This window comes from Sciurus vulgaris (genome assembly GCF_902686455.1).
Source record: "Sciurus vulgaris genome assembly, chromosome: 17".
Lineage (NCBI taxonomy): Eukaryota > Metazoa > Chordata > Mammalia > Rodentia > Sciuridae > Sciurus > Sciurus vulgaris.
The window spans coordinates 57,016,571-57,038,333 of record NC_136478.1 but is presented as its reverse complement, the minus strand read 5'-3'; the positions used below and the strand labels follow the sequence as shown (position 1 = coordinate 57,038,333).

At 39.8% G+C, this 21,763-nt stretch overlaps 1 protein-coding gene across 3 annotated transcripts in view; it reads right to left on the bottom strand.

Annotated features, from left to right (window-relative positions):
• Window positions 1-21,763, bottom strand: part of SAE1 (SUMO1 activating enzyme subunit 1) — a 64,867-nt gene that overhangs the window by 22,380 nt on the left and 20,724 nt on the right. For all 3 annotated transcript variants that reach the window (XM_079119557.1, XM_079119556.1, XM_079119555.1), the window contains one exon: window positions 10,556-10,661. In XM_079119557.1, the coding sequence (XP_078975683.1) occupies window positions 10,556-10,661 (106 nt within the window). The remainder of the gene's footprint in view (window positions 1-10,555; window positions 10,662-21,763) is intronic.

Below are 21,763 nucleotides of genomic sequence, written 5' to 3'. Positions count from 1 at the left end.
CTCTTCTTATTTTTTTAGTTTCCTACAAAGGCACTGAGTCCTTACAAGTTCTAAAATAAGACATTTCTTCTGCAGAGGACTGATTCTCAAATCAAGCTGGCAGAATCAAGACACAAAGTTATTTAAAAAATCTTAGAACAGCCAGGCAGGATGGCACATACCTATTAACTCAGCTACTTGGGAAGCTAAAGCAGGAGGATTAAAAGTTCAAGGCCAGCCTGAGAAACTTAATGAGAATGAGACATGTCTCAAAATAGAAAGGGCTGGATATGTACCTCAGTGGTAGCGGGTCCTTGTGTTCAATCCCAAGTACTGCAAAAACAAAGAAACAAACAAAAACCAGGTCCAGGAAGTCAGAACTATATCCTGAAGGCAAAAGAAAATCATGGAAGAGTTTTGTCTTTTTAGAGGGATCTATCTGGTGATGACTAAATAACACAAATTAGAAGGAGGAGATTTAAAGGCAGAGACCAGCTAGGAGGCTGGCACAAAGGCTAAGCCACTTGAACAAGTACCCTTGGGAACATCATCTAAATATGAGGGACAGGAGCCTAGGGTAAGTTCTTGCCTCAGAGCTCTCTGTCAACGGCCCCACCCATCAAAATCTTGAACTCAACACTTCCCAAAGATAAAATGGTAAATAGGTTACAATAATGATTTTTAACACTCTCTCACCCTGACTCTAAGAGTATCAGGTACGTTTCATACCTGATTTTTTTCTTTTTCATTTTGAGACAGGGCTTCACTACGTTGCTTATGGCTGTGTTTGGTTGCTGAGACTATAGCCATGTTATCACGGTGCCTGGCTCCTTACCTATTTTCATCATTGATTTTAGGTTATACCCATAACCTAATTAGGACTTATAGAACAGTTGCAAAAGATGCACTCAGAAACCCATTGTGACTACACCTGTGTCCCAGTAACACTCTACGTCTGCCATCACTCGTCTCTATATACACTGAGCAGTTTTCTATTTCTGAATAATTTGAAAGTAACTTGCCTCAAAATACTGAGTGTATATTTCCTAAAAACATGGACATTACAACTACAAAACAATTACCAAAATTATAAAAATAATATTGACATATTACCATTATCTGATCTATAGACCTTTTCAAATTTTACCAGTTGTTCCACAATGTCCTTTACAGCAAAAAGGGGGAAAAAAATCTCCTATTCAGGGATCCAACTCAGGGTTACATGTTTTTGTTAGATATACCAATTTTCTTTTTATATGGAGTAATTCCTCAGTCCTGCAAGATATTTTCAAAAAGTACAAGCCATTTATTTTCTAGAATATTGCTCAATCTGGCTCTGTCTCAAGTTTCCAGATGCTGCCTCTGGACAGGAAGTCCAAAGCAAGAATGTGCCCTTCTTAGTTCATCATCTCAGGAGGCATGAGGATGTCTATCCTGTGCTGGGAATATTAATCTTGATCACTTCTACTGAGGTATAATCTGTCAGGGTTCTCTCCTATTTGTCTCTCTCTCTTTTGGGATGAAACCCAAAGACTTGTGTATGCTAGGCAAGCAATCTACCACTGAGAAGCATCCCCAGTAAGCCCTCCATGTCTCTATCTCATGAGGAGACAGCTTATCCCATTCACTTTAGCATTCAATGAGGACTCCTTTTTCAACTTTGGTAGGGACTCTTCCATTTCCAGGCTTAAGTGAGTCTCTTACCTCAACCTCTCAAGTGCTAGGATTATAAGAAATGTACTATCACTTCTTGCTTTATTGATATCTCGTGTGTATGGTACAGGGGGATTGAACCCACAGGCATTTTCGCACTGCGACTGAGCCACTCCCCCAGTCCTTTTGTTTCTTATCTATTTACTTATTTATTTTGGGTGCTGAGGATTTAACCCAGGGGTGCACAACTCGAGACACACTTCCAGATCCTTTCTATTTTTATTTTGAAACAGGGTCTTGCTAAGTTGCTGAGGCTGGCTTCACACTTGTGATCCTCCTGCCATAGCCTCAGCCTCGGGAGGTGCTGGAATTACAGGCGTGCGCCACTAACACTCAGGCCAAATGATGATTCTTTTTTTTTTTTTTTGGGTGCTGGGGATCAAACCCAGGGCCTTGTGCTTGCAAGGCAAGCACTCTACCAACTGAGCTATCTCCCCAGCCCCCAAATGATGATTCTTGATTCAAACAATATTTACAATTCTGGTGATTATCAAATATGTAGACTTTTAAAATACTGATCATTTGTTCTACCCTTATTGGTTATCATTTAAAAATTTTTTTTTTTTTAGTTGTAGATGGACAAAATATCTTTATTTTATTCATTTATCTTTATGTAGTGCTGAGGATCGAACCCAGGGCCTCACATGTGCAAGGCAAGTACTCTACCACTGAGGCACAAACCCAGCCTCGCATTATTAATTTCTTACATGCTACTTTCTTCTTTTTTATGCCATATGGGGATGGAACCTAGGGCCTCACACGACATGCCATGCAAGCCCTCTAGCACCAAGTTCCACCACAGCCCATCATCCAACATTCTTTTTTCTTTTTTGCAGTAGTGGGGATTGAACCCAGGGCCTTGTGCTTGCGAGGCAAACACGCTACCAACTGAGCTATATCCCCAGCCATCCAACATTCTTAAAGCAATTCTTTTTGGCACAGCAGGATATTCTAAGTTCACCTGTAATTATCCTACCCCAGATCAAGCAGCAACCATTTTGCTGGGTACAGTGACAAAGACCTGTAATCCCAGAGACTTCAGAAGCCAAGGCAGGAAGATCTCAATTTCGAGGCCAGCCTCAGCAACTCAGTGAGGCCCTAAGCAACTCTGTGAGAGCCCTTCTCTAAATAAAATACAAAATAGGGCTGAGGATGTGGCTCAGTGGTAAAGTGCCCCTGAGTTCAATTCCCAGTACAAAAACAAAAAAGCAGTCATCTGTTCAAAGAGCCTGGTTTCACTAATGGATTGCCTCTGGGATGTCTGATTCTATGCCCTTTGTACAAACAGATCTAGGAAATACGTATGTGTAAATGTGCACAACACATACATCTGTTTCTGTATCTACTTTACAAAAAAAAAAAAAGAGAGTTCATCCTGATAACTCTAATTCCAACCCAATATCACAGCATTCCTTTCTGCCTTTCCCATCTTCCACATTTACAAAAACACTCTATCTAACCTGGGGACCAACCCTTTATCCACATTATGTTTATCTATTTGCTCAATCCTAGAATACATATTAAGTGGTTTTAGAACTGCTAACTCACACCACTATGAAAAACAAAACTACAGTTCAGTAGTAAGCAACTGATTTCTTCTTTAGTCTGAGGGACACAGTCAAAACACTGCATTTGAGAACTACTTGGGTTACTACTTCCTTTTGTTCCTGCTTCACTGTAATGTCTTTGTTTGAAAATATGGCACTTCAGGGCTGATAGACTGCTTGCCTAGCATGTGCAAGGCCCTGGGTTTGATCCCCAGCACCAAAACAAAAACAAACAAAAAACCCCCAACACTTCATACAAACACCAATGAGTAAACCAAAGTTTCAAGACTTTGTTCCAGGATATGGGTTCCCCCTTCTATGACTGTGGTTTTCCCCAGTAATTTGATCAATCCTTCAGAAACATGGGAACTTTAGAAAAATACAGAAATGTAAGTTACCTTTAGGAATTTTGATTCGGTAAAGCTAAGCTAGACAGAATTAAGCAATCTGTATTTTTCAAATGTTTTCTGGTTGATTCTGATATCCTGTCAGATGAGGCTAGTTCCCAGTAAGCTTCAAGACTCTCTCTAGTGGGGTCTTTGTCCTGGGGTCCATTGCATATGCTGTTCCTTTGCCTGCAATATTCCTACCTTTACCACCTAGCCTATACCTGCTCAAGACTACCATTCCCCAGGGATGGCTAGACTCAGTTCTCTAAGCTCCCATAACAGTTTGCTTTTGACTATTATAGAGTAATTCAGACATACCGACACAATACAATAGCTTTTTCTTTTCTTTTTTTTTTTCTTTTTTGTGGTACTGGGGATTAAACCCAGGGCTTCATGCATGCAAGGCAAGCACTCCACCACTGAGTCATACCCCAGCTTTATCATAGCTTTCTCCATAGTCCTATGTTATAGTTATCTTTACAAGGTACAGAATTACTTATCTCTTCCATTGGTGAGGAGACTTACTCTTCGTTCTCTGATGATTCCCAGCCATGATATCTGGCAAATAGGAGGTGCTCATTAAGATTATTTTCAGCTCAGTTCTGTGGCCCCAAAATGGCCCAAGTATGTTTCCACGACTCATCAGAACAGTTTGAGAAAATTAAGATTGCCCAGGATTCTCTGGTAAGTACCTCTCATCTTGGAATGAGTCTGTTTCTTCCTGCTCTGGGTTATACCTGCATTAACATTATTGTTCCCACTGGTCAGTGAATGCTGTTTCCATACTAGACCTGATATTTTTAGCACTTCTGTTATGATAAACTCATAGTAACCTCAAAAAGAACAAATCAAAGTCAACTTTCTGCCACAGGAAACCAGCTCATGCTTCATGTTTTGCAATGTGCCATGGAAGAATAATAAAAAGATGAGACCTTCTTGCTCATAGATGGTGAAGCTGACTCTTAAGACAGTGGAAAAATGCAGCAGGAAGCATTCGGTCTGGCCACTATCTTACTAAGTAAACTGGAAAAACATGCAATACCCAAAAGCATCAACACAAACATACAGAAAGGGGGCTGAAGGTCACAGAGCAGCTGCTTCACCAGAGGTTGAATTGTGAATAGGGCAGCAAGAAATGTTTACATACAAGTCAAGGCCAGGGCCAGGAAGACTAGATTAAAAAAGCCTGGTGGGTATATAAGGGGCAGTAGCAAGAAGAACCTATGGGGATACCAGTAGGCAAGCAGCTTCCTCTCTAAGGTTCACTAAATGACCAGACAGCAATAATGAGCCACTCAAACAAAAATATTCATTTATCAAGCAACTGCTGGGTGCCCTATTAGGCAATGGTAAAACAAAGTCAGGTTGTTTATTTTCAAATGTGCATCATAATCAAGCACGTTGTCCTCACTAGAGGTCACATTAAGTTTATATTAAATTTATCACCAAGGCATCATGAAGTCTTAGAAAGGATCCTGGGAAAATATTTCAAGAACTGGGAAAACTGAAAACAACCTGCATGATCATAGATGCTTGTACAGTCAAAGGATTACTACATTATATAGCTAACAATTTAAACAAACAAGGTCACTCTTACATACTCTCCAAGATCTTCTGAGTATTATTTATAACATCAAGTTTAAGAAAAAAAAAATAAATTGCTAATGAGAGTTATAAAGTGTGGTTGCACATACTGCATACACACAATTATAACAATCATTTTTCAAGTATATATTTAAAATATTGTTTAGTTAGGTGCAGTGGTCCATGCATGTAATTTCAGCTACTTGGGAAGCAAATGCAGAAGGATCATTAGATTGAGGCTAGCCCCAGCAAATTTAGTAAGATCCTGTCTGGAACACCACAAAGGGGCAGCAGCCAGTGGCAGGGTGGGGAGGCAGGAGCTGGGGATGTAGTTCAGTGACAGAGTGATTGCCTATCACATGTGCAAGGCCCTGGATTCAATCCCTAGTACCAATAAAATAACAACAACAAAAAAAGAAAACAGAACTTCCTGCCCAGCATGATGGCACATGACTGTAATCTCTGAGGTTGGAGGATCATTAAGTTCAAGGCCTTCACTGGCAACTTAGCAAGACCCCGTCTCAAAATAAAAGTTAAAAAAAAAAAAAAAAAAAGGATGGGAATGTAGTTCAATGGTAGAGCATCCTTGGGTTCAATACCCCGTACTGAGGAAAAAAGTCTTAAGGGTAATAAAATTTGAAAGGAGTGTTTAGTAAAAAAAAAACATTTTACTCCTTTGTGAACACTTCTAATAAAAATTTAAATGTTTTATGGAAAATTTAAAAAACTGTCTAGGTCGAAATTCATATAATCCTTTTTTTTGGTCAGGGGCGTTGGGGATTGATCCCAGGGAATGCTGAGCATGCACTCAGATAATCTTGGACCAGAGTTTTCAGTAGTGTAGTGGTGATCCAGTTTCCCTAACATACAGAGATCCTGATTTGATGTCTAACAAAATTCTTAATTTAGAGATGTATACTATAGAGATCAAGATCACAGTCCACAGGTCAAAGAGACCTCATGTTCTAAATTCTGGATTTGCCTATACACCAAGTATATGACTGAGCAGTCACAAACAGGCTCAATCTTGGTCACCTTATAGGAAAATGGGAACAACTACAATTCAAATATGTCAACCTCAGCTGGGTGTGGTGGCACACGCCTGTAATCCCAGCAGCTTGGGAGGCTGAAGCAGGATTCCAAGTTCATTGTCAGCCTCAGCAACTTAATGAGGCCCTAACTAACTTAGCAAGACCCTGTCTCAAAATAAAAAATAAAAAATACACAGACTGAGGATATAGCTCAGAGGTTGAGCATCCCTGTGTTCAATCCCCAGTATCCCCTCCCTGCAAAAGAATGTGTTGTCAACCTCAGTTCCAAGTGATGCATCATTAGATTTACTGATTACTTAGAAAGTAAAGACTTTATAAACTGGTCAGTTAACTTAGTTCTATCATTTTAGAGTTGAGGAAAGAAAATCCAAAAAAAGGCAAGTTTATTTTCCCAAGGTCACAAACACAGTTAACAGCAAGTATACCTGGCAGAAGGTTAACTTCACATGTAGAAGCTGCTATATTCTCATGAATAAATCTAATGAGGTCATGTTACATGAGATTCTGTTATATAAACAGCCAAGCAGAAAATCAAAAGATATATTTCTGTGAATGTAAAAATAAGGTGATATTCTCACAGTCAGTTTAATACCAACAAACTGAGGGTTCTAGGCTGCTAGTAGTAATAACCAGGAAAGAGATCATAAGAATCATTTCCCTCTACTTCTAGAACTTTATAGTCCAACTGTGGCCTAAGGAGTTAACCAAGTATGCATGGGTCAAAGGTAAACCAGGCCCCAGAGCTCACTGCATTTTGGACATGCACAGCTCAGAAAGATCAGGAGGACAAAACAACAACCATGAGGAATATGCATATGAAAACAGAAATGGAAGTTAGGACCCATCATCTGCTGCTGAGAGAGAAGTCCAAGAAAAGTTATGTTTGATATCCAAAAAATGTGCATGTGGCATGAAAGAACCAGTATCTGGAAGAGTCAAGAGATGAATTTTAGGCCCAAGGTAACAGTAACCTATATGACCAGGAGAGTAAGTTCCCTTCTGGCTTCATTTTTTAAAAAATATTTTTTTAGATGTTGATAAGACCTTTATTTTATTCATTTATTTATATGCGGTGCTGAGACTCAAACCCAGTGCCTCACACATGCTAAGCAAGCTGCTCGACCACTGAGCCACAACCCTAGCCCCTAGGCTTCATTTTTAATCATAAAAAGAGTCAGCCTAATTAGATGTGAGAAATGGGTTCACAGTACATGCCAAGTTAGAAAGGGACTGCCCTTTAAACAGTAGTATTTAAAGGGTTGAGATCATGGGCAAAGTGGTGGGATGGTTTAGACCTACAGGCCAATGATGAGGACTCCTATAGCTATGTCTGTCCCAGGTGAGGGACGGAGGTAATAATGAGAAGCACATAGCTGGGCATGGTGGTGCACACCTATAATCCCAGTGACTCAGGAGGCTGAGGCAAGAGCATCACAAGTTTGAGGCCAGCCTGGACAACTCAGAAAGACCTTGTCTCAAAATAAAAAATTTAAAAAGGGATTCAGGGTACAACTCAGTGGCAGAGCATCTTTGGGTTCTATCTCCAGCAAACACACACACACACACACACACACACACACACACACACACACACACCCCAGATTCTATGACTCTTCCTGACTTGTAAACTTAAAAATGACTAAGATGGTAAATTTTGTCTTACCACACCAAAAAGTTTTCTATTAACAAATAATACAGTTTTAATTACCATATCTAACATCTTGGAACTTGAAATTGCAAAGACAGATAACTAGTATCATTTGGAAGCGAGAAATAAACATAAGGGAGGGCTGGGGAGATAGCTCAGTTGGTAGAGTGCTTGCCTTGCAAGCACAAGGCCCTGGGTTCAATCCCCAGCACCGCAAAAAAAAAAAAAAAAAAAAAAAAAAGGGATATACTTTATGGCAGTGTCAAAGGTAGAAAATGAAAACCTAATAGGATTGTTGCCATAATAATACTTATTGAAGGATGGAAATGGGATTAACTTAGTCAACCCTAGAACTTCTACTACACAACTGTAAAGTACTTATGCCAAAAAGAACCACACACGAGCTCTTGGATGATGTCACTCTCAACCATGTAAACTGTTAGTTGTTTTCTATGTACATCATTCAAGCCTCACAAAATTAATACCAAGTGCTATTAATGCCACCATCTTCAGAGGAGAATGTGAGGTCTAGGGAATTTAGGTCAGTCGCTTAAGATCACTCATCTAGCTGGGAACAGTGGCACACATCTGTAATCCCAGCGACTCAGGCAGCTGAGACGAAGTTTACGGTCAGACTAAGCAATTTAGTAAGATCCTAAGCCAATTAGTCAGACCCTGTATCACAATAAAAAAATAAAAAAGGAGATGTAGCTTAGTGGGGTAAAGCAACCCTGGGTTAAATCCCCAGGACGAGAGAAAAAAGGGGGGTGGGCTAGGGAGATAGCTCAGTCGGTAGAGAGCTTGCCTTGCAAGCACAAGGCCCTGGGTTCGATCCACAGCACCAAAAAAAAAAAAAAAGGCAGGGCCAGGAGTGTAGGTCAGTGGCAGAGTGCTTATGTAATATGTGTGAAGCCCTGGGTTCTATCCCCAGGATCACAAATAAGAATAAATAAATAAATTTTAAAAAGGCAGAGCTGAGTCTGTTTTAATTCCAAAGCTCCTGTTTTGAACAACCATGTGACACTGTCTGCTGTATGCATCTTTATACTGCTTCCTCATCAACCTGTCTACTCCTCCAGGTCGTCGAAACTTCAGCCTGGGCACTAAGTACACCTTCACTTGTCTCCTACTATTCCAGGGTAGTTCTTTTGTCTCGTTAACTGAACAACTGGCTTCTCCCAAAACAGGGATAGCCACAGTATCTGGGTTCTCCTCAGCCTCTCACCTTTTAAAACATTTACAAACAGGGTACATCGGCTATGTCATAAGATGCTACAAGGAATCAAAGAGCTAGGATGGAACTGGGGATATAGCTCAGTTGGTAGAGTGCTTGCCTTGCAAGCATAAGGCCCTGGGTTCAATCTCCAGCATCACCAAAAAAAAAAAAAAAAAAAAAAAAGAGTTAGGATGTGTACAGCAATGAGTGGCACTTAAATGCCCTCATTACCTTGTACGTCACACAGTGTTTAATCAGCCTTCTAACACATAGGTGTTTGGGTCCAACTTCCTTTGCATTTACAATCTGTATTCTCATGGGCAAAATACTTAACCTCTCCCATCTCTGTTTCTTCATACCAGGAAGCCAAATTAGGAATCATTTCCATCCTGTCTCTTTAGGAGAGGGTGCCCTGAAGTGGAAATGGATGAGAAAATATTCTGGAAATTGCAGAGGGTTAAATCAGGGCTTCTAACCTCAGCAATACCAATATTTTAAGCTGAACAACTCTGTTTCAGAGTGCTGCCCTATGCACTATGGGATATTTAACATTACACCAGGCTTTTTTTCCTACCCACTAGATGCCTTTAATATCTCCCCCTACCAAATTGCAACATCCAAAAATGTCTCATGACATTAACAAACAAATGGTCTCTGTTGAGCCTTACCCCGTTGAGCCTTACTCACTACCAGGTATTCCTCTCATGAGCAGCAGTTAGAGAAGCTTATGTCACAACCTTTACAAACTAGTGGTTAACTGTTTCATGAAGGTTTTCAATGTGCCAGGAACTGAGGGATTAGCTTCCCTCAAATGGCTCCATCTGGCACTTCCTTCACACCAGGTCCTACAGTCCTCAGAGGAAGCATCTTCTGAAGGCTGCTCTCCTCACATGCCTGACACTCATTCCTGCCTAACTCACTTATTTCTATGCAAATGGATATCTGAGACTTTAAAATAGTTCACCTCCAAATTCTCCCTACCCTACCATCTCCCATCTTGCTATCATAACTCAGTTACTGAAAAAGTTTTAGTCACACATAAAAATAAATTTGTAATCTAATTTGATCTTCTTGCTAGTTAGTAAGTTTTATATATTTTTTACAGATTATTTTTTCAATTTTGAGATGCTGGGGATTCATCCTAGGACCTCACATATGTTAGGCTAGTGTTCCATGTTGAGTTATGCCCTCGGCCACCACCCCCGCCTTTTTTTTCCCCAGCACTAGGGAGAGAACCCAAAGCCTCTCACATCCTAGGCAAATACCCTACCACTGAGTTAAACCCCCACTCCTCCTAGACCCTTTATTGAATCCATACATACATAGTGCTTGGGTAAACTTCACAAAACCATTTGAACACTGCAGCCATATGTGCAGAAATTAAAGCCAAAAGCCCAGTATGAGGATGCTCTGCTTCCAGGCCTCACCTTGCAGGAGGAAGTAATCAGAGGTTGTTCGCTTCAGGGCAGCCTTTGCTTTCTCAGTGCTCCAGTCTACCTCCAGTGCCTCTTTCACAGGGCAGAAGACCACCTTCTGTTGGAAAAAGGCAGAGGTGCTTAGGGATAAAATATGCTGGCTTTAAATTATGAGGCAGCAACTATTCCCATCTGAAATAAATTACTTAAAGTTTACTGATCATTAAGAAAAGCTGGGGCTGCGGTTGTGGTGCAGTGATAGAGCGCTTGCCTAGCATGTATGAGGCACTGGGTTTGATCTTCAACACCACATAAAAATAAATAAAGGTATTGTGTCCACCTACAACTAAAAAAATTTTTTTTAAAGAAAAGAAGCTATGACCCACTGAAAGCTAAGAAACACAGGACTGGGGTTGTAGCTCACTGGTATAGCGCTTGCCTGCCATGAGTGAGCCACTGGGTTTGATTCTCAGCACTACACATAAATAAATAAAATACAAAATAGGGCTTGGGGATGTGGTTCAGTGGTTGAGTGTCCCTGAGTTCAATTTCCAGTATTCCCCCACCCCCCAAAAAAGAGAAAGAAATGCTTGTTGAACACAGAGCAGTGATAGACATATACCTGCACTGAGGGAAAAGAGCCACATTCCTCAAGACCTAGTTCCATCTGATTTCAACTTTGGCTGTGGATACTACAGAAATACATCACCACTGAGGAGCAAGAACAAGAATGTATGTCTAAAGATATTCAATAAAACGATCTTCAAAATAGCAAACAAAAACAACTAAAAATTAAATGTTTTTCAGTAGAATGGTTTAATGATGATGAAAGATGACAATAAAAACAGTGAGAGAGGGAGCTGGGGAGATACCTCAGTCAGTAGAGTGCTTGCCTTGTAAGCACAAGGCCCTGGGTTCAATCCCCAGCACCAAAAAAAAAAAAAAAAAAAAAAAAAAAAGTGAGAGAATGAATAAGGGGGACTGGGCAAAAGCTCAAGGCTACAGAAACAGAACTAGAATTTGCAAAAGCCCCTGTGTAAGAAAGAAGTGTGGCTGAAACCCATTAAGATAATCAAATTATTCTTTTTTTTGGTGCTAGAGATTCAGCCAAGGGCTTATTGAGCACTAAGCACATACTATACTAATGAGCCCCAAACCTAGCCCCAAATTAACTATCCTAAAAAATGTGATAACATACATTTTAAAATATATACAACTTATTTACTTTCTAATTTTATACATTAAGTAAGTATAACTTATTCCCCCTAGAAATTTGGGAAATAACAAATTATTCTTCCTAAATAATTGAGTCCAAAAGTCACATACAGAAAAACACAAAAATACCCGACCATCTCACCTCCTAGAGGGATAAGAATATCAAAAACAAAAACAAAGCCACTAGGCGTGGATCCAAGATGGCGGTATAGAGGGAGGCTGGGTTCCTTGTCGCTCCGCAACACCGGATTCAAGCAGAGGTTATTTGTTTCTCGGTGAGGCAGTTTTTGCTGTTTATCCATCCCCTGCTCTTTACCCCGTTTGTCTGCTGTGATCACCTACAATCTGCCAACAAATCGACGCCTTTTTGAGAGCAGATTGCTCACTGTCAGGCGTTTGTCATCCGCCATTTGCCTGCCTCTCGCCTGTCCATCGCCTGCCTTGCCCCTATCCATCACCCAACACTCGAGGTTCACCTCCCGATCGTCCAACAGCTGATAGAAGATTAACCGCAGAACGCCGGTGGAGAACCAGCTGCCTGCTGCTGCCTGGAAGTTCACTGTTACAGTACCTGCAGGTTTGATTACACGTGGCTGCCGCCATTTTGAGACAACAGCCAGGCCCTGTAGGACCCCTGGCCAGATTGACTGAGTCCCGTCTCCAGGATCCCTCAGCCCAACCGATCACTCCCTGCCTCTGGGGCCCTCACATCAACTGACTGCTCCCTGCCGCCAGGACCCCCAGACCAACTGACTGTGCACTATCACCGGGAACCCAGACCAACTGATTGCAGCCGGCCTCCTGGATCCCACAACCACACCAAACACACCCGACCTCCAGGACCACTGCCGGACCAACTGCATCCTGTCTCCAGGACCTCCAGCTGACCACGTCCACCCCTGAGCTGCAGCTCCCCATTTGCCAACACATTTGGAAGCCAGAGCAGCCATCTTGGATAATCCTGGAAGCCGTAGCTCCAATCTTCGGGTGGGGCAAATCCCATCCTGAGACGCCTGCTGGAGGCTTGAAGCTCATTGTCAGGTACCTCTCATACATCAGGCTACTGAACACTGGGAGGTTTCATTAGTATATGACTATTATACAGTAGATTTTCTGTTTTCCTTTTTTAAAAAAAAATTTAAGTTTTTATTTCTTTATGTTTCTTGCTTTCTTTTCCTTCTGTTTACCTGTTCCCTCAGAGTCGCTTTCTCCCTTATTTACATGATGTTATTGTCCCCATAGGGGCTATTTGGTCTAGGATTGCACAGTGTCTGATTTGGGCACTGCTAATATTGATCTCCCCTTAAAGAAAGGGTTTTGGAAACCTATAGGGCCACTATAAGCCTATAGGGGGAAATCTGCAATACCCCAGATCTGCAGCGCTAGAGGGGAAGATACATGAACAACATGAAAAAACAAGGGAAGAAAATGATCCAAACAAATCTAGATTCTATAGTAATAGAATCCAATGACAGTACATTAGAAGAAATGTCAGAAAAGGACTTCAGATTATACATGATTAAGATGATTCGCGAAGCAAAGGATGAGATAAGAGAGCAAATGCAGGCAATGAATGATAATACCAATAAGCTGAAAGAGCACCTGCAGGAAGCAAAAGATCATTTCAACAGAGAGATAGAGATTCTCAAAAAAAAAAAAAAAAAAAAAAAAAAAAACAAACGGAAAGCCTTGAAATGAAGAGACAATAAACCAAATAAAAAACTCAATGGAAAGCATCACCAACAGACTAGACCACTTGGAAGACAGAACCTCAGACAATGAAGACAAAATATTTAGTCTTGAAAATAAAGTTGCCCAAACAGAGAAGATGGTAAGAAATCATGAACAGAATCTCCAAGAACTATGGGACATCATGAAAAGACCAAATTTAAGAATTATTGGGATTCAGGAAGGCACAGAGATACAAACCAAAGGAATGAACAACCTATTCAATGAAATAATATCAGAAAATTTCCCAAACCTAAAGAATGAAATGGAAAATCAAATACAAGAGGCTTACAGAACACCAAATGCACAGAATCACAACAGATCCACACCAAGGCACATTATAATGAAAATGCCTAACATTCAAAATAAAGATAGAATTTTGAAGGCCGCAAGAGAAAAGCATCAGATTACATATAGGGGGAGACCAATACGGATAGCAGCAGACTTCTCAACCCAGACTCTAAAAGCTAGAAGGGCCTGGACCAACATATTTCAAGCTCTGAAAGAACATGGTTGCCAACCAAGAATCCTATACCCAGCAAAACTAACCTTCAGATTTGAAGATGAAATAAAATCCTTCCATGATAAACAAAAGTTAAAAGAATTTACAAATAGAAAGCCTGCACTACAGAATGTTCTCAACAAAATATTCCATGAGGAGGAAATGAAAAACAACAATGGAGGTCAGCAAAGGGAGGAACTACCTTAGAGAAAAACCACTCAAAGGAGACACCAAGCCAACTTAAAAACCAAAAATAAGCCAAATGACTGGGAATACAAATCATTTCTCAATAATAACCCTGAACGTTAATGGCCTAAACTCATCAATCAAAAGACATAGACTGGCAGAATGGATTAAAAAGAAAGACCCAACAATATGCTGCCTGCAAGAGACTCATCTCATAGAAAAAGACATCCACAGACTAAAGGTGAAAGGATGGGGAAAAACCTACCACGCGCATGGACCCAGTAAAAAAGCGGGGGTTTCCATCCTTATATCAGATAAAGTGGACTTCAAGCCAAAGTTAGTCAGAAGGGATAAAGAAGGACATTTCATACTGCTTAAGGGAACCATAAATCAGGAAGACATAACGATAGTAAATATTTATGCCCCAAACAACGGTGCATCTCTGTACATCAAACAAATCCTTCTCAATTTCAAGAATCACATAGACCACAACACAATAATTCTGGGCGACTTTAACGCACCGCTGTCACCACTAGATAGATCTTCCAAACAAAATCCAACCAAAGAAACCATAGAACTCAATAACACAATCAATAACCTAGACTTAATAGACATATATAGAATATTCCATCCATCAATGAGCGGATACACTTTCTTCTCAGCAGCACATGGAACCTTCTCGAAAACAGACCATATGTTATGCCACAAAGCAGCCCTTAGGAAATGCAAAAAAATAGAGATACTGCCTTGTGTTCTATCAGATCATAATGGACTGAGAGTAGAAATCAATGACAAAGTAAAAAAAGGAAATTACTCCAACACTTGGAGACTAAATAATATGCTATTGAATGAAACATGGATAACAAAAAACATCAGGGAGGAGATTAAAAAATTCTTAGAGGTCAATGAGAACGATGATACAACATATCAAAATCTCTGGGACACTATGAGAGCGGTACTAAGAGGAAAATTCATTGCATGGAGCGCATTCCAGAAAAGAATGAAAAGTCAACAATTAAATGACCTAACATTACAGCTCAAAGCCCTAGAAAAAGAAGAATGGAATAACAGCAAAAGTAGTAGAAGACAGGAAATAATTAAAATCAGAGCTGAGATCAATGAAATTGAAACAAAAGAAACTATTCAAAAAATTGACATAACAAAAAGTTGGTTCTTTGAGAAAGTAAGCAAAATAGATCAACCCTTAGCCACACTAACAAAGAGAAGGAGAGAGAAGACTCAAATTACTAAAATACATGATGCAAAAGGAAATATCACAACAGACACCACTGAGATACAGAACATAATGAGAAGCTACTTTGAAAATCTATCTTCCAACAAAACAGAAAGTACGAAGACATTGACAAATTTCTAGAGACATATGCTCCTCCCAAACTGAACCAGGAGGACATACACGATTTAAACAGATCAATATCAAGCAATGAAATAGAAGAAGCCATTAAAAATCTACCGTCCAAGAAAAGCCCAGGACCAGACGGATTCTCAGCCGAGTTCTATAAGACCTTCAAAGAAGAACTCATTCCAATACTTCTCAAAGTATTCCAGGAAATAGAAAAGGAGGGTACCCTACCGAACTCATTTTATGAAGCTAATACCCTCATACCCAAACCAGGAAAAGACACATCAAGGAAAGAAAATTTTAGACCAATATCCTTGATGAATATAGATGCTAAGATCCTTAACAAAATATTGGCAAACCGTATCCAAAAACATATTAGGAAAATTGTGTACCACGATCAAGTGGGGTTCATTCCTGGAATGCAAGGATGGTTTAACATCCATAAATCAATAAACGTGATCCATCATGTCAATAGACTTAAGGATAAGAATCATATGGTTATTTCAATTGACGCAGAAAAAGCATTTGACAATATACAACACCCCTTCATGCTGAAAACACTAGAAAAAATAGGGATAGTAGGAACATACCTGAACATTGTAAAGGCTATTTATGCTAAGCCCATGGCCAACATCATTCTTAATGGAGAAAAACTGAAACCATTCCCTTTAAAAACGGGAACAAGACAGGGATGTCCTCTTTCACCACTTCTATTCAACATTGTCCTCGAAACTCAAGCCAGAGCAATTAGGCAGACTAAAGAAATCAAAGGGATACGAATAGGAAAAGAGGAACTTAAGCTGTCACTATTTGCGGATGACATGATTCTATATTTAGAGGATCCAAAAACCTCCTCCAGAAAACTTCTAGACCTCATCAATGAATTCAGCAAAATAGCAGGCTATAAAATCAACACGCATAAATCTACAGCATTTTTATACGCAAGCGATGAAACAGCTGAAAGGGAAAGGAGGAAAACAACTCCATTGGCAATAGCCTCAAAAAAAAAAAAATAAAATACTTGGGTATCAATCTAACCAAAGAGGTAAAAGATCTCTACAATGAAAACTACGAAACACTGAAGAAAGAAATTAAGGAAGACCTTAGAAGATGGAAAGATCTCCCATGTTCTTGGATAGGCAGAATTAATATTGTCAAAATGGCCATACTACCAAAAGTGCTATACAGATTCAATGCAATTCCAATTAAAATCCCAATGACGTACCTCACAGAAATAGAGCAAGCAATCATGAAATTCATCTGGAAGAATAAGAAACCCAGAATAGCTAAAGCAATCCTTAGCAGGAAGAATGAAACAGGGGGTATCGCAATACCAGAACTTCAACTATACTACAAAGCAATAGTAACAAAAACAGCATGGTATTGGCACCAAAATAGACAGGCAGATCAATGGTACAGAACATGGTACCAAACCCAAATAAATACAATTTTCTCATACTAGACAAAGGTGCCAAAAATATGCAATGGAGAAAAGACAGCCTCTTCAACAAATGTTGCTGGGAAAACTGGAAATCCATATGCAACAGAATGAAACTAAACCCCTATCTCTCTCCCTGCACAAAACTCAACTCACAATGGATCAAGGGCCTTGAAATCAGACCAGAGACCCTGCATCTTATAGAAGAAAAAGTAGGTCCAAATCTTCACCTTGTTGGCTTAGGATCAGACTTCCTTAACAGGACTCCCATAGCACAAGAAATAAAAGCAAGAATCAATAACTGGGATAGATTCAAACTAAATAGCTTTCTCTCAGCAAAGGAAACGATCAGCAATGCGAAGAGAGAGCCTACAGAGTGGGAGAATATCTTTGCCTCTCATACTTCAGATAGAGCACTAATTTCCAGAATATATAAAGAACTCAAAAAACTCTACACCGAGAATAAAAATAACCCAATCAACAAATGGGCTAAGGAAATGAACAGACACTTCACAGAAGATGTACAAGCAATCAACAGATATATGAAAAAATGTTCAACATCTTTAGTAACAAGAGAAATGCAAATCAAAACTACACTAAGATTCCATCTCACCCCAGTTAGAATGGTGATTATCAAGAACACAAGCAACAATAGGTGTTGGAGAGGATGTGGGGAAAAAGGCACACTCATACATTGCTGGTGGGACTGCAAATTAGTGTAGCCACTCTGGAAAGCAGTGTGGAGATTCCTTAGAAAACTTGGAATGGACCCTCCATTTGACCCAGCTATCCCACTCCTCGGCCTATACCCAAAGGACTTAAAATCAGCACACTACAGAGATACAGCCACATCAATGTTCACAGCGGCTCAATTCACAATAGCCAGACTATGGAACCAACCTAGATGCTCTTCAATTGATGAATGGATAAAGAAACTGTGGTGTATATATATATATATATATATATATATATATATATATATATATATGTATACAATGGAATATTACTCAGCTATAAAGAATAAAATTATGACATTTGCAGGCAAATGGATGAAATTGTAGAATATCATGTTAAGTGAGATAAGCCAATCTCAAAAATCCAAAAGAGGAATGATCTCACGGATGATGACACTTAATGGGGGGTGGGAGTGGGACAAGAATGGAGGAAGGAGGGACTGTATAGAGGGAAAAGAGGTGGGAGGGGTGGGGGGAAGGAAAAAAATAATGGAATGAATCAAACATCATTACTCTATGTAAATTTATGAATATGCAAATGGTATGCTGTTACTCCATGTACAAATAGAAACAACATGTATCCCATTTGTTTACAATAAAAATAAATTTTAAAAAAATTTCATAGATTATTAAAACCCCTTCCAACTTGATGAGGGGGTATCTGTCTTGCTGCCTTATTCAGTGCTATATATGTTGGACAGAGATGAGTGGCTGACCCCATAACACATGCTGAATAAGGAGTCAGAGCAAAGCAGGTTAAGAACTTGGACATCCCCATGAAGGCAGCAACAGAAGACTGATTACATCCAAAGGCTCCAGAGAAATTTATTAGAATTTGAAGCCAGCACAGTGGCATTGCCCTGTAATCCTAGCAGTTTGGGACACCTGAGGCCAGGAGGGTTGTGAGTTCAAAGTCAGCCTCAGCAACTTAGGCCCTAAGCAACTCCGTGAGACTCTAATAAACTATAAAAAAGGACTGGGGATGTGGCTCAGTGGTTAAGTGTCCCTGGGCTCCACCCTGGTACCAAAAAAAAGAATTTGAGGGGCCAATTTTGTCAAAGAACAAAATTAGCAATATGGAAAAAGGAAATTAGAATGAATACTGTGGTGGGAGTTATCACTGTGAATTCAGTTTCAATATACATGGACAGATGAAGAAAAAAAATGATACAAATGTGGGTGTGAGTATGTGTTTGTATACATACATATACAAATGCTAAAGTGTCTGCTGAAGTCTAAAAGCAATGTTACCCTGGTAGCACACTTAGCATCCAGATCTTGGTTTCTAATCACCATTCCCCACTCAGAGAAACATTTCTCCTAAGAGAACTGGCTGATTTCAAAACTGGAGCAGAGCTGGGCACCCTGGCATACACCTATAAACCCAGTGAACTTGGGAGGCTAGGGCAAAAGAATCTCAAGTTCAAGGCCAGCCTCAGCTATTTAACAAGATGCTGTTTCAAAATGATGGGTATGTAGCTCACTGGTAGTAAAGTGCTCCTGGTCACAATCCCCAGTATGAAGGATGGGGATCAAAGCTGGGGCCAAGACAGTGTGAGAGAAGTCTAGAATACCTTATTGTACCAAAAAGTAAGTGCTCAGAAAAGGAAGGAGACATGGCTGGGATTGTGGCTTAGTGGTAGAGTGCTTGCCTGGCACATGTGAGGCAATGGGTTTGATTCTCAGCACCACATATAAATAAATAAAATAAAGGTCCACTGACAACCATAACAAAAAAAAACCAAAACACAAAAAACAAAACAAAACAAAAAAACCAGGAAGAGACCATGTCAAAAGGAAAGCAGAGGCAGATTAATGGTTAATGGAGCTCCCACTGGTCAAACCTGGGAAAAAGTGAGGATAAAAATAAATGACAGCGGGCTGGGGATATAGCTCAGTTGGTAGAGTGCTTGTCTCGCAAGCACAAGGCCCTGGGTTCAAATCCCCAGCACCACAAAAAATAAATAAATAAATGACAGCAATCTAATACTTCAAATAAACTGGAACCCATTAGGCTACAGCCCTAAAAATAACTGAATTAGTTAAGAAACTGATGAAGAATGAGATATTAACATATTTTAAAGTACCTCTCCAAAAAATATATGTACATAAGGAAAAGAGTAACTTCCAAGGAGAAGTCCAGCAGACACCATTCTACTTGAACAAAGTTAACATGGGGGAGGGGTGGAAGAAGGAAGGATTGTGTAGATGGAAATGAGGGGTTGGGGAGGGGGTAGGGGGAAGGAAAGATAATAGAATGAGACAAACATCATTACCCTACCTACATGCATGATTACGCAAATGGTATGACTTGACTTGTGTACAGAGAAACAATAGTTGTACCCCATTTGTGTACAATGAATTAAAAAAAAAAAAAAGTTAACATTACCAGCAAACCACACACCAGACTACAGGACACAATGGGACACATCCATTCCATAACATTCTTTCCAAAAATATGTAATTGGAATTTAATCAAGTGATAACATTGGATGAACCCAAACTAAGGGATGTTTTACAAAATAACTGGCTTACAATTTTTAAAACTATCATGAGAATCTAGAAGGCTGTATAATGCTGAACTGGTTCCTTGTGCTGTTAAGGACATTACTGGAATAGCTGGCAAACCTAAATAAGGTCTAAGAATCAGAAAGCAATGCTGTGGGCTGGGGAGATAGCTCAGTTGGTAGAGTGCTTGCCTTGCAAGTACAAGGCCTTGGGTTCAATCCCCAGCAGCCCCCCAAAAAAAGAAAAAAAGAAAGAAAGCAATGCTGTATAGATGTAAATTCCCTGTGATGGTTGGCTTATGTTTATGGAAAACACTTGTTTGAAAAAATACAGACTGAAGTATTTGGGGGCGATGGGGACATCATTGGAACCTTACCCCAAATTGATTCAAATTAAACAAATATTAATATAGCTCCATTTTTTCAGTTTAAAATGACATGTGCATTTTGAGTATAAAATAATTTCAAACTTAGGTCTGTATCTTTCTTCCTCTCTTCTCTCTCCTTCATCCCTTTCCCCTATCTAAAACACAGTGAACCTGGCTTGATGGCATATCCTGTAATCCCAGCTACTCAGGAGGCTGAAACAGGAGGATCAAAAGTTTGAGGCCAGTCTGGGCGATTTAGTAAGGCCCTGTCTCAAAATAGAAAATTTAAAAGGCTGGGTAGCTCAGTGGTAAAGCACCCAAGGTTCAATACACAGTTCCGTAAAAAAAATTCAACAAATAAAATAAAAAGGTATGGCTCAATGCTAGTGTGTTGCCTAGCATGTGACAGGATTCAATCTCCAATACTGCTCCCCTCAACCACACACACAAATAGGCTACAGATTTCTAGGTCCAATCCCCAGACCTACTCATTCAAAATCTTCAAGGCAGGAAGGGAGGGATCCAGGAGTCTCTAGCTTTAAAGAGCATTCTAACAAATGACAACTGTAATTAAGACAATCTGCCAGCAGAGCAGCAAAAAAGCCTGAAGTCACCAAGGGTTAGTGTTCCATACTGTTGGCTGTTGAATGTAAACTGATAAAAATTTCTTGATTCTACTTAAGTAGAATCTGTTAAATCCTATGATGCTTTAATTTTACCCTAGAGAAAGTAACATGGTTGTCCTGGAGATTATCAAAACACACTCAGACTTACTGTAGCACAGTTATGTTTTGTTTTTCAAAGGTGTATTTTTTAAAGCATTCTTTTTTTCATTAATTAATTAATTTATTTACTTATTTTCAAGTGGTGCTGAGGATCAAACCCAGTGCCTCACATGTGCTAAGCAAGCGCTCTACACTGAGCCACAACCCCAGCCCCTGTAGCAGTATTTTTTTAACATACATCTTTTTTTAGTTTTTGATGGACCTTTATTTTATTTATTTATTTATGTGTTGCTGAGGATCAAACCCAGGGCATCATACATGCCAGGCAACTGCTCTACCACTGAGCTACAACCCCAGCTCCTGCAGAACAGTTTTTAACGGCAAAAACCTACATGAGTAAATGCCCATGGACAGAAGAATAGACACATAAACAGTAATGTATTTACACAATACTTTA